This window comes from Phaenicophaeus curvirostris, chromosome 4, assembly GCF_032191515.1.
Source record: "Phaenicophaeus curvirostris isolate KB17595 chromosome 4, BPBGC_Pcur_1.0, whole genome shotgun sequence".
In the NCBI taxonomy this organism is placed as follows: domain Eukaryota; kingdom Metazoa; phylum Chordata; class Aves; order Cuculiformes; family Cuculidae; genus Phaenicophaeus; species Phaenicophaeus curvirostris.
Window position 1 is genome coordinate 49,592,308 of NC_091395.1, and position 13,107 is coordinate 49,605,414.

Here is a 13,107-nt window from a genome sequence, read left to right on the forward strand (position 1 = left end):
TGCTTTCAAAATATTTTAATCATGCTGTTTCTCAGACTACCCAAAGTGCTATAATTTGAAGCCACTTGGACACACCAATATTTTAAGTTATGTTTCAGCAAACAGGATGAAAATACATAGACTACAAAAAAAATTTCTTTCAACCATCTGGGAAAGGAGATAAAGGTAAGGACATTTTATTCTCATCAAAATTGCATGTAACCGCTAAGTAAACTAGCAACTAAATAGTTAGCAACAACAGCACAGGAGCAAGGAGGTCATCACCAATGAAGTATATAATACAGCCCTGTGGTGCTGGTGCTAATATGGCTCTTCAAGTGTAAGGAAAGAACTTGGCTGAATATTATTACTACTTTTTATTTTTCAAATGAACAAAACTAAATACCTCTTAAAATATAGATGAGGAACTCATCGGACTTGAACTCCACACCTTCAACCATTGTTTTGCATGTATATGAGCCTGCAGGGAAATTCCCTATGAAGCCCTGTTTGCTGTCATAGAAAGCAAAGACAGCCTTGTCTAAGCTGTTAATCAAAGTCACTTGAGCATTTGGGTCACTTGTCCGACAAGGGATAACGGTGGGATCGCCTTCTTCTACTAAGATGAACTGGTCTTCTGGTATAGAAGGAACAAAAGGCATGTCTGGGTCTGTAAAACAGAAGAGGTAATTAAACACTCTCTTGATTCTAGTATGTCAGTCTACAAGTACTGGAAATCAACGACCACTTATAGATCATAGCCAAAAGTAGTACAGAGTATTCTGCCACTTTTTCAGAGCTAGGGCATGGTAATTGCATGCAGTATCTTGTTTTTACATTTTGATGCGATATGTAGCAAGGCATTTGACTTAAGCACTGAACAGGAAAGGGCTTGGGCTCCTTTGTGACAATTTAGGATAAAGAATTAAAAATACAAAAAAAACCCTCCAACCACTAAATATTATTACTCCCCTCAGACCTGATTCTGAGATACTCCTAACGAAGGTGGGGTGGGGGGTTGCTGAATATTAAGTAACAAAAATCAAGAAAATCACTACTGGGTGTGAAAATATTCATGCAATTGTGCAATTGCTGGAGACTAAAGTACAGTTGAATTCCCCTTACATAGACAACTCTATCAAGATATGTGTAAGGCAAAGATCTTACAGAAAAATCTGAACTTAAACTAAAATTTGAACTTCTACTTTTATGACTCAAGATTTGCACTTAGGTGCAACATTCACCGCACATAAAAATGTGATTCTGCCTTTTATTGACACAAATCATTCATCTTCAATGAGAGTTTTTTTCTTCCTTTCGCTATAGCAGCTGTCCCATAACCAATAAATAAATGGAGGAGGAGGAGGTGCATAAAATGAAGAAACAAAATTCAAACACTTTCAATATAAAAAAGTAGAAATTAGTTTCATGTTGTTTCTGTTGAATACCATTAAAGCCACATTTCATCAAAAATAGTACAAAGTACTTATCTTCATGCATTTCTAACATGTCCAACACTACATTTATGAGACAGAGTTAATTATGGTCACAGCATGTGGTTTTCAAAATATAGTATTTAACCAGAAAAAAGCAAACAAACACCTGGTAGTTTTATTGCTTCTAAAGTCAACAAGATACATGCCAGCTTTCCTAACTGGCTGAGCCAAAGTCTGAGTTTAAAATATAATTGCATAACGTATCCAAATTGTCTTCATTTGGCCATTCGGAATAAACAAGTAATCCCTGCCAGCCTAAAGCTTCTGTGTGAAGCTTTATAATAAAATTTAATAAATAGTAATCCAAATCCATCCAACAATAGACTTTCTGCTGCACTGGCAGGCTCTTTGTAGCAATATTCCAAACACAGCACTCTCTCCCAAATGCACTGCCAACTCCATGTATTCATTTTCCCACTGTAATTTAAAACAGAAACAGGATTCACCTAGTTTGGTTTTCTGTGTGCTGTTAGTGAAAATAGGATATTGTGTGAAGTCTCAACATAATCCTCTTTGGCTGATGTGGGTTGCTGCCACCCATTGCCCTCCTAATTCATTGCAGGAAAAACAATTGTAAAGACAAAGTTTACAGTGGAAACAGGAACATTCTCTATAATTTGAAGAAAAGGATATGTTACTGCATTTACGACATCTTGATGGTTAGTGAGAGGAAAAAATTACAGCATCTCTTCTCTGCAAAACTGGTAGGCTGATGTCTAGAGGCTCAAAAGCCCTCTTGGCTCAAAGAGCCCTCTTGGAGCAATCTTGCATCTCTTGCTTTTATATTCCATCACTGAGTAAGTTACAAGACTGCTTAATACCAGCAACATCTTCTGGTAATTTGGTTAAAGCTGTCTGGAAAACAAGATATACGTCCCAAAGCCTGCAGTCTCTGCTGCAACAGCTTCTTGCTTCAAGGATGAACACGAACATTTTAGATGTGTTGTGGGAAATGGAGAAAAAGTCTTGGAAGAATAACTGTCTTCACATTGTGAATTGCAAAAACTTAATGCCACTGCAAAACAGTCTTTAAAACAAGTTCTATTAGCGCTTCTTTTTTTCCCCATCTACAGTCTTCCTTGCAGTTGCAGACACCATCTCCTTCACAACGTACAGCAGTTTTTCAGGATGATTTGCAATCTCTTCTTCTCTCTTTTGTTTTCTTTCAAAATATTTACTGCAAATCTACTGGCTTGATCTTTCCTAGCCCTGCAGTTGTGTCACTCAACCTCTGAACCTCAGTCAATGCCAAGGAAACATCCAGACAAGGCTTTACGAAGGCAGTCAATTGTGGGTCAGCTTCTCGTGCCTATCTCAGCTATGACGATAAAGATCTTCATCCCATGGGCAAGGTAGAAAACATTTGTAACAGATTTCCAGTCAGAACAAAGGTGCTGATGGGCAAAGCTGGGGATAAGTATCTCCAAAAAGAAGGCATGCCGTTTCTTCTGAGTCAAACAGGTTTTCCACCACTAAAGAGAATGGCAGTGCAGGGCCTGGGAAGGCTGTGCTTGCTTTGAAAATTACAGAGCACTGCATGGTAGCATCATATTTTTAACCTTGCATCAGACTGGCCACCAGTAAAACTTCTCATTTCACCCTCCCTTGTAACAGCCAACCCCAAGACATATCCATTGCTTTACACTTCCCAGGCCTTGTGTTAACATCAGCTTTTTCCAGGGGTCAGTTCAAACCTGACTCAGGTTAAGCATAAGACATGAACTTCCTCACCTGGCAACTGCTTTATTGTCAGACATGGCACTGGTTAGGTCAGTACAAGTCCTAAAACATCCCCTTTAGTCCCCCCTGAGAGGGCTGCCATTGACGTTAACGACCACTTGGGGGCCAGGCAGACCTGAAGGATAAACATTCTCCCAGAGATGAGCTGACCTGGCCACCAAGGTCCACTACCCAGCCCCTGGTGGTCAGAAGACTTTGCTTCTGAAGCTGTGAATTAATCCCTGTTCTTGAAAACTAAAACTATCACCAGAAGTGTGAAAACAAATAGAAAGAAAGATGAACGTATCTTTCTATCTCACAGGGGCTGATCTTGATTTTTATGTTAGGAAATAGGTCTGGGGTCATTTGTCTTCCTCTGGCAGCAAATTACCAGCAGCAATGTGCCTCTTCTGAACATTCATGCTTCAGCCCTCCCATCTGAACCTCCAGATACAGCTGAGGCGTCCCCCACTTACCAGGCACATAGATGTAGATGTCCTTGCCTTCCACTTCTCCATCCTCCACTTGAGTGTGGTTATAATAGCAAACATACAAGCCTGTATGAGCGGCTGACGCATTTCCTACTTCAAGCACTGTCACGAAGAGGCCACTGTTGTTTTCTTCATGTCTGATGTCTATCCTGTGGCTTCCCTCGGTCACTGGGTACTGCCAGCTAACTTCGCTGTCTCCGGAGCATTTGAGTGTGAAATTAGAATTCAGCTGTACCACCATTTCATTCCTACTGGGAACAATAGTCGGCAGAGGAAGCTGGCAAAATGTTAGGAATGGTCCTGCAAAAAGACATGAATAAATAGCATATGAACACACAGAACAGCCTCGGTACAGGGATGTGAAAGAAAGCAGAGTGGAACCACAGCAGCTTTTTTCCTGATATTTCAGACATGCTTATGTCCCAGGAAATTTGCCCGGGTTAAAAGCCACAGCTTGGCACAATGGGTGGGGAACAGCTTCCCTTTGAAATGCTAAATGTTTGCTTGCTTACTGTTGTTTGTCAGATCAAGAGGTGAAAGACAGAGGTGAAGTTAGAGATGGCTCCCAACCCACACCTCAGCTTCCCAGCTCCAAATGTGGGCACCATTGTTCTGCAGATTAGTGAATCCCACATCCTGCCTGCTGGGTCACGGGCAACTTACAGGTCCTTACAGCAATGATCAGGAAACCAGCAATTCTCTCAGCCTTCCAGTAAGCCCAAAACTGAAAGCTACGAAACGCTTCCCAAGACCAACACCTGCATTTTACATCTGGCTTCTATTTCTGCAAAAGGCTGGAGTGGGGAGATTGAATCCAAAATTTGTACATCAAGTACACCTCTAGCCAAAATGTACAGATGGTTTATAGCCAAATAAAACTCTAATTCATTGAACTAGATGTTGTAGATGGCACTGGTTTGCAGATGCAATCTACAGTTAGAGGCCCAGGTTTGCAAGCCTAGGTAATTTGTAGGTGGGCTGACTCAAGTCCAACTCCCAGGAGGAAAATTAGAGCATCCACACCCTAGGAAAATGGAGAATTCAACAAGGAAACAGAATTCCTGTATCAGTCTATCAAATGACCTGTACAAAACAGATTTGGTTTCCCACAATAAACGAGCACTTATGTCTATGGTGTGAAAGTGAGTTCTGAGCAGTAAACCAGCAGCAGGAATGCAGACTGACTTTGAAACCGGTTTCTTACTCCCGCATGTGCTACCCCAGTCTACAGCCCCTTTCTATATTTGGCATCCTGTGGCAAACCCTGCCCTCCCCTCCCAGCACCATTCACTCTGCAGATGTTGGGAGGCTCAGCAAACAGCCACAGTGAGTATGGTTAGGTGGTGGTGAGGTGTAGGAGGATGCGAGGAGCCCACACAGGCAGCCTCTCCTGCTGGAGAAAGCCCAGTGTGGCAGGGCTGGGACAGCTGGAGGTACAAAGGCTCACTTCCCCTGCGCAGGCAGGAAAACCAGGCAGGAGGTTAGAGCATCTGCAGCAGTGCCAAACTGGCTGGGACAGACTAGCTAAAGTACTGTTTTCTCAGTGGTTCTTGTCTTAACCCACCAAAGGGAAGGGCAGAAAAATTGAGCCAGTGGCCAACTGGCAGCCATTTGGCATTTGTTTTTTGTGGTCACAATGAAAGCGAACTTAAATAAGGGTTTACAAAGGAGTAAGGGCGGAGAGGTTTAGAGGACTGAGGAACATTACCTGTGAGAAAACATCCCAGGATCAGGAACATCCATGGGGAAGTACCCATAGCTACAAACAACTGAAACATAAAGGAGAAGAGGGAGCCAGTTAGTGGACTGTAAACAGTATGAGAGTATGAGAGTTTGCAAGACCCCTCTCCTGCAATAACCTAGTGCAGCTTTCCTGCACGTTGCAAAGTGCCAAGGAGAGAAACAGCCCTCGGACCCTGGCTCGTACCCACAGGCTATTAAGATGTGTGCAACCACCTCCCACGAGGCATGCAGGACCACAGGCAGATCACCAGCATAGGGAATGCAGCTAAGGCACCATAAGCTCTTCTCTCCACTGGCAACATAAAGGATGAAACTCCTGGCACATCCTTCTCTCAAACAGCCTGCCAACAGCTCTGATGCCTGTTGCAGACCCCAGGACTGAGCCCATAGAAACACCCCGGCACGGATGCAGTACCCCCCCAGGTACCTGCGAGAATGCAATGGCTTTATGCAGCAAGTTCTGACCTTTTAACTGCAAGCTTCTGTGGGAGAAAAAGCATATTTAAAAGCTACTTCTATTACAAATAGTACAATCCTGTGTGATATTTTTGTTTTGCCATTGTACATTTGTGTATATATAGCTTATTGAATACAATACAGTACAATAGTGTTTATTGCTTTTTTAGCAAGAACTCCCTTGAGAGACATGCTATTTAAAACATATGCTGAAATTTTTGAAAGGAATAAATCTATGGCAGATTGTAGGCCAGCCCTGCCATTCACAAAGCTTCTCTTCTCCCCAACAATGTGGAGAGTCATAGATCGTATGTAATAATTATAGTTTTCAAATGCATCAGTCTTGAAGAGGCAACAAGGGCAACAAGCTTCCATGTAATTCTCGTGCCATCTAACAACACTTCTACTTAAAACCTTTAAGAAGCCTGCGAGATAATTTCCAAAGGAGAAGCTTCTACATCCCCTGCTCCCATTGAAATCAATGAATGTTTTGTTGGTGACTTTAATAGTAACCAGATTTGGCCTAAAGCCAGTATAGATTTAGAAAAAGACTGCATGGAATAACCCCTAATCTGAAACACAGACAAGGGAGTAAAATAAAGGATGTTGTGCCAACACAGGGACTACTTTTCAGAGGTTCTAGAGAGTTTCTATTCCCTTTCTGGTATTCAGATCCTGATGCTGCAATAGGAAAGCTCATCGGTACATCTAGTTATTACGACTATACCAGTGCCGTATGGGAGTTAAATTATTGCATGCCAAAGAGTGTTTCTGAACCAGTCCTTCTTTCCCTTTGCAACATGTGCAGCAGACAGCGTGCTTTTGCAAAGACAAAAGTATTTGATACTCGATTCCAACATAAAGGTCTTAGAAGCAAGATTAGAAGACTTACAGCACCTAAAAACATACACAAACAACTTTGGAAATTCAACTGACAACATTCTAGCACAAACAAGGCATTTTGCCTGATTCTTCAATTATCAATAATTACCATGTGTTTATGTATCTGTCTCCCACTGATAACAGACCCTCGGACATCAAAGAAGTCCTTCATTCTCAGTCTTTTTACTCATTTTTATCACATTTATATCCTGTATCTTTTTTCTGATAAAGTAACTCGCTGTAAATTTTTAAAGACTTGCCATGGTCAGTTTTACTGATCTGACTTTTAACCTCCCAAAGTCCACAAGACAATGTTACCCTACTGTCTGCCAAGTTTCCTTGCATTTCTCTCTGAAAAGGCAGATCTCTCCCCCTTTTGCATTGTTTTTGCAGACTACCCCGTGCAAGTGATGCAGCGCAGAAGGAAAAAAACACAAAGGTAGCTCAGCTCTTGCACATCAGCCTGCAGAAGCTCTGCTGCAGTGAACTTGCACAGTTGCAGATCCGTGTAAGAGAGAAGTGAAGCCCCCATGATCACACTGGTGTAAGTACAGATGGTGGCATTTCCAAGGTGCGACTCCAGATTTGCTGTGTTGGTTGGGCTGCCATAGGAATCAACAAGAGCCGGTGCCTCAATCTACGGTTGCGGCTTAAAACCACCAGGTCTTAGCTAAATGTGCCTTTTCCTGGTGGCTGTTCTTTCACAGCCCAAAGCTTTGATCTTTCCTCGATGATCCGTTAATCTTGTCAAGACCTAGAGAAACACTTTCTCACTGTGAAAGACAGAATAATGCACTAAGGATTCACCATCATCTGTACTCAAAATCTGTTTGAATAACATTTAATTACATCGTGCATCCGACTTAAGCGTGCTGGGGTCCCATCTAGAGCATATCCTCACATGTCAGCGCTGGATTCAACTTGATGCACGATGGCAGGTACAATTTCACAATTCTTGTTCCCACACCACCCATTAACTACGCTTACCATGGTTTTGTATATTTACAGTCAACTTTTTTTTTTTTTGTATGCACTTATTTGGCTTTTTTACCTTCCTTATGGCAGAACAGCTCTCTGTGTCCTAAATCACCCAAAAAATCAGCCCTTACTGAATACATCAGGTTCAGCTCCTAAAACTGCTCTATCAAACTGTAAATTTGTGTGACCTCAACGAATCCAGTAGATTTGTGCAAGCTGAAGCCCCGTATTGACTGCACGCATACAACCTTACTTTGAGCCAACCTTAATTTCTTGCAACCCTTGAACATAGCTACCTAAAATAGTCCTGTATAGTGAGAGCTAAATGATACCATGAGGGGTTTACCAAACTCTCTGCTGACTGCTCAGGTTAAAACAGTCCTTGCATCTACTTTAAACACTGGGGTTTGAAAGGATCCGACTGAATTTTGGTATCTTTCTTCTGTGCTGTAGTGATAAAAACGTCAGGAAAAGAACATCTGAAGAACTGTTATCATCCAGGAGTCAATCTTCTAAACACTCGCTGCCAAGTTCTGGCTTCCTACCAAGAAGGGTTCATTGACTGTACTGTAGAAGACAAACTAAAATCAGTATCAAAAAAGGACCATAGAAATATGTGTTTAGAAAATTATGCAATTCCCAGACGATTGCTCTCCACGACCTAGAGAAAAAGGACAGTGTCGGACCAGGAAGAGCGGGTGGTGTGTATTTTTTCATACTGCTGTAAATCAAAGACCTATTTGAAGACAGAAACCTAGTCCATCTACTGGAGAAAGTAACAAACATCTCCTGCCAGCTCTTCAGTCACTACAGTTCATCTTCTTGGCCACTGGATGGCAGTGTTGATCCACATTGGTGACCCGCACCTCTCGTCGAGCAGAAGGCAGCGCTTGTCTCTGTAGCAGATGGGATCCTAACTGGGCCTCCTGGATCAACTTAAAATTAAAAATTCTGATATTCTAATTTAATGTGAGTTCATCGATTTAAAAACAAATAATGAAACAAAACTGGTCCCTATTGCTCTGTATTTACATAAGTGATAGGACAGTCGTTGGATTGCAAATCTTGGCACACAGTGACGTGATTACGTGAAAGGGCTGGATAATTTCAGTGGTGATTTTGTCAGAGTGGCAGACCGTCCTTCTGGGAAGACTGATCTTTTCCAGGAAGAGCTAAGGCCAGCCCAAGAAAAAACGCTAACGTTTTCTCCTTATAGTATGTGTCACAATCTGAATGCAGATGTTCAGACAGAACCTCCTGAAACATTTCTTGGTTCTCAATTCCCAAATTGTAAACTCAGTTCTCCACAAAGCAGAGCTGCCCCACAGCACTAAAAGGCAGGTCTGAAGGTTTCACTGGGGAAAGGCACAAACAACAAAAGGAAGTTTCTTTGATGATAAAGACTGGTACAAATGTTCTCCTGAAATGAGGCTTGTTCCACAGCCCTTCTTGAGTATATGCATCCAGCAGAACCCATACGTAGGAATAACTGCAGACCATGATGAGCTCAGCACTGGGCTCCTTTGGAGTGCTTTGGGCTCTGCAGGGCACACAGGATGGCTGCTACTCGACGAGCCTTCCAGTCAGCCCAGATTCTTCAGCCTAACCCTCAAGGACATTCTCCATCAGTCTATGAGCTAAAGGAAGGAGGAAATTTGCAGAGCCTGAACTTGGTCCCAGAAGATTTTTCCAGACTGTTTCAGCAAACAGAAGAAAAGACCAGCACTTCCAAGGAATATATGTCATGTAGGTTCTCAGGATCATATCAAAAATCACCTCAGATCCAAACTCAAGTTCTCAGCAACATTGCATGTAAAAATCAAACCATCTCTTTGACTACAAGAGCTAGGAAGTCTAGTTGTAGCAAACATTTCTTTTGGCTGCCCTTGCAAGGCTTATTGGCTTGAAGGAGATGAGTCAAGCAGGAGAGCAAGGCAAGAGGGAGAGAAAGGATTGCTCGCTTACTTGCTTGCTTTTTTTAAGTTATCAGCAATTCTTGCCACCACCTGGAAAAATAACCTCTCAGAAGTCATTCCCTGGTCTTTAAAACAAGTGAAACAAACATCTCCCATTAAAATTTTCGAGTTCATGTGCAGAAGTAGTGCCACTATGGCCATATGATCTATGGATGCTAGAAAGGTGAAGACTGTACAAGGTCGTACATTCCACTCTTATTTCAAGATCAACTGGTAAAGCTGGAAATAACCAGCAAGGTCCAGGGTATGCAAGACTTTTGCGGTCTGTATACATTATGCTCAAATCCTAGCTCAATACTGTAGTACTGCGGAGTGATATTACCTTAAAATATTTATTACTTCCTGCTTTCTTGAAACTTAATACCTTTATATTACTCTCACTGCCACATGAAGATTTCCCGTATGTCAATGAGCAAATAGCAGCAAAGGTGGCTCTGGTGCCCAGTGGCAGCTGGACTGGCACATCTCCTGCCCCTTGGTGCCTGGAGAGGAGGACCAGAACAAGGGCAGCAGAAGAGCAGCGGGAGAGCATCTGCAGGCTGGGAGAGCTGGTTTGCTTGTGAACTCCTAAATCCCAGTGCTTTGTGCGGTCTCATTTTGCTTCAAACTTTTTTTTTTCAAGCTTTGAGGTTGGCTGAACCACTGTTTAGCTGAGGGCCTTTCTAAAATGCTCTTTGTTAACTAGAAGCTAAAACAGAAATGTCTTGCTGGGAGATCTTCCCCTGTCGTTTCTAGACCTAGAGTTAGAAGTCAGATCTCCACAGTTCAGATTTTGATCAGCCGATGACAGAGGAACCTTTGATGCCTGTCTCCGTGCTTTGATCCCATCTCTTACCCCGTCCAGGAACACGGCGTTAAGGCAGCCGAGCTGAGCTCCCAGCTGGGCTCTGCCTTGGCCCTGGGAGATGCTGAGGGCATGACAAGTCGCCCCCCTCCTCCTGGTGCGCCCCGTCGGGGAGGCAGGAAGCCGAGACTGAGCTGGGGATGCTGGGGGGTGGAAAGAGACGCTCCTTTCACACTCTCCAGCCCCCACCAGGCTGCAGGAGCCCGTGCCTGCCCGCAGGGAGCCCGAGCGGCGATGCCGCGGCTGGTCTGGGACCCGCTGCGGATCAAAGGCTGCCCGGGACGCCGAGCAAACCCAGCGGAGATGGCAGCTCCAAGCCACCTCGCTGTTTGTCTGGGAAACAATGGGAAAGCCCTTGCCAAGCTGGAGTGATTTTTTTTTCCCCCTAATACAAGGTAGCCTGAAAAAAAGAAAAACTGAAAACGGAGACGGAGAGGGTCAGGGCGAAGCCGTGTTTGCCTCTGGCTAGTTCTGCTGGGGCGGTGACTCGACCGAGCGTTTCTCCTCCAGCCCTGTCGTCGGGCAAGGCACGAACCCCGAGGGAAAGGGGTCGGGAGAGAGGGTGGGAGGCTTGGCGGGGGCAGACGTCGTGCCCTGGCTCGGAGCCGTGGGACCAACGGAGAGCAACGTGCCCACAGGTCCGTCGGTCCCCACCCGGGCCGCGGGGATGCTCTGGCTCCCAGAGCGTGCAACCTCGGGCCCCGAAGGAGCTCCAGGGAGCTGGAGCGTTTGCAAAACACGCGCTGAAAATGCCGTCGAGGGGGGCTGGAAACGCTCCCCCGGGGCGGGCAGGGGCCCGGGCATCGCCCCCGCCGGGATGCGGGCAGGCTCCGGGGTGCGGGGGCTGCGCCCCGAGGCGGCTGCCGCCTCCCTGGATGTGTCGCTGCTGGCTCCAGAAAAAGCTGTCCAAGTCCTGTTCTCTGGAACGGCTCCTAGGCTGCCGGATCCGCGTCCAAAAATGTTGAGCAATGCCGCGAAGAGCCAAAAAGCCATTTCCTACTTGCTCCTAGGACTTTTCCAGGGGACTCCAGCCTGGCAGAGGCTGGCAAGTTTGCAGCCTTCGCGCTTGACAAAATCCAAACGTGGGCCGCGAAGGCTTTGCCCCCCTCCGGGGCAGGAGGCGGCGGGCTCCCGCAGTCCCTGGGGCCGGCGTTCCCGTGCCAAGAGGAGGCTGTGGGCTGGAAAGGCTTCAGGTACCGGTCCCGCCTAAATTCAGCATCTTCCCTTCCACCAAGACGCGTAGAAAAAGACGGGGCGTGCAGGGATGGAGAGCGGGTTGCCGGGGGAGTGAAGGTGTGAGTTGGTGCCCCTGCCTGGGATCTTGGGGCGCTTTAGGCTGCCCCGTCGTGGGGAAGGGGGATCTGAAGTCGGGAAGGTGGCGGAAAAACAAAGGGTGGGGGAAGGGAAGGGACGGGAGAGCAGCGGGATGAAGGCAGCCAGGGATGCGAGAAGAAAAGGGAACCTCTGTGCGCGACCCTAGCTCGCTTTGTCGGTGCGCGTTCCCCTGTCCCCCCCGCACCCCGGGCAGAGCCCCCGCGGCAGGAATGCGGCGCGGTGGCCCCTCCGCCCCAATGTGTTTGTCATTAGCGCTGCCCGCCCCGACGGCCCGCGGGAAGGAGCCCGGCTCAGAGCGTTAGGAAAACGGGGGAAAAAATAAACTAAACAAACAACAACTTTAAAAAAAAAAAAAGGAGAGAGAGAAAGGAGAAGATAAGAAAAAAAAGAAGGAGAAGAAAAAGTGGGGGAAAACGAAAAAGGTGGGGAAAAAAAAGGTGGGGGAAACAAAAAAAAATGTGGGGGAAACAAAAAATAAAGGTGGGGGAAACAAAAAATAAAGGTGGGGGAAACAAAAAAAGGTAGGGAGAACAAAAAAGGTAGGGAAAACATAAAAAAAAGGTGGAGGAAACAAAAAAAAGGTGGGGAAACTGCCCCTCACCTCTTACCTTCTCCTTTATAATCCGCAGTCCCAGTCCTGCAGATTGTAAAGTATCCAAAATATGTCCACGTCTTTTGTGACTTTCCCCGCTCCGCCGCGCTCTCGCCCTCCCACTCGCCCTCCCTCCCGCTCCGACTGTAATGGTCTCACAACCCGCGTCCCGTAATTGATTCAATGTTATAGTCCATCCTTCCAAAACTAATCATTTGCTTTAAGTAAATAGCTGTCAGGAAATGAAGCCCCCCTCCGGCCCCTTCAGAATAAGAGCCGCCCTGGCTCGGCCGGCGCCCCCAGCCCCGCGGCCGGAGGCGGGCGCGGCGGTGGGAGGCTCTTACGCAGGCAGGGGGGCCAGTCTCTGCCTCCAGCCTTGCAGGGGAGGGGGAGGTTGGCCATATGGCAGGGGCTGGGGGGGGGGGTGAGGGGGAGTTTTGCACTGCAGGGGGAGAAAATAATAATAATAAAAAAAGTCTCAGCCCCCCCCAAAAAACTTTCATGAAAACCCCGAGTGCTCCCAATTTCATGAATGAGCCTTCCCTCCTCAAGACCCTCCAGGACGGCGAGGCGAGCGCCGGGCTCGGTGTCCCCGGTCACAGTGGGAGTTTATGGA

The 13,107-nt window shown here is 45.9% G+C and overlaps 1 protein-coding gene across 1 annotated transcript in view; it reads right to left on the reverse strand.

Moving 5' to 3' along the window:
- PDGFRA (platelet derived growth factor receptor alpha) overlaps nucleotides 1–12,791 on the reverse strand; it is a 32,338-nt gene extending 19,547 nt beyond the window's left edge. The window contains exons 1-4 of the mRNA XM_069856048.1: nucleotides 12,508–12,791; nucleotides 5,394–5,454; nucleotides 3,671–3,985; nucleotides 386–649 (exon numbers count right to left, since the gene is read on the reverse strand). Of these exons, the coding sequence (XP_069712149.1) occupies nucleotides 386–649; nucleotides 3,671–3,985; nucleotides 5,394–5,442 (628 nt within the window). The 5' untranslated portion in view covers nucleotides 5,443–5,454; nucleotides 12,508–12,791. The remainder of the gene's footprint in view (nucleotides 1–385; nucleotides 650–3,670; nucleotides 3,986–5,393; nucleotides 5,455–12,507) is intronic.
- Nucleotides 12,792–13,107: the final 316 nt, after the last annotated feature.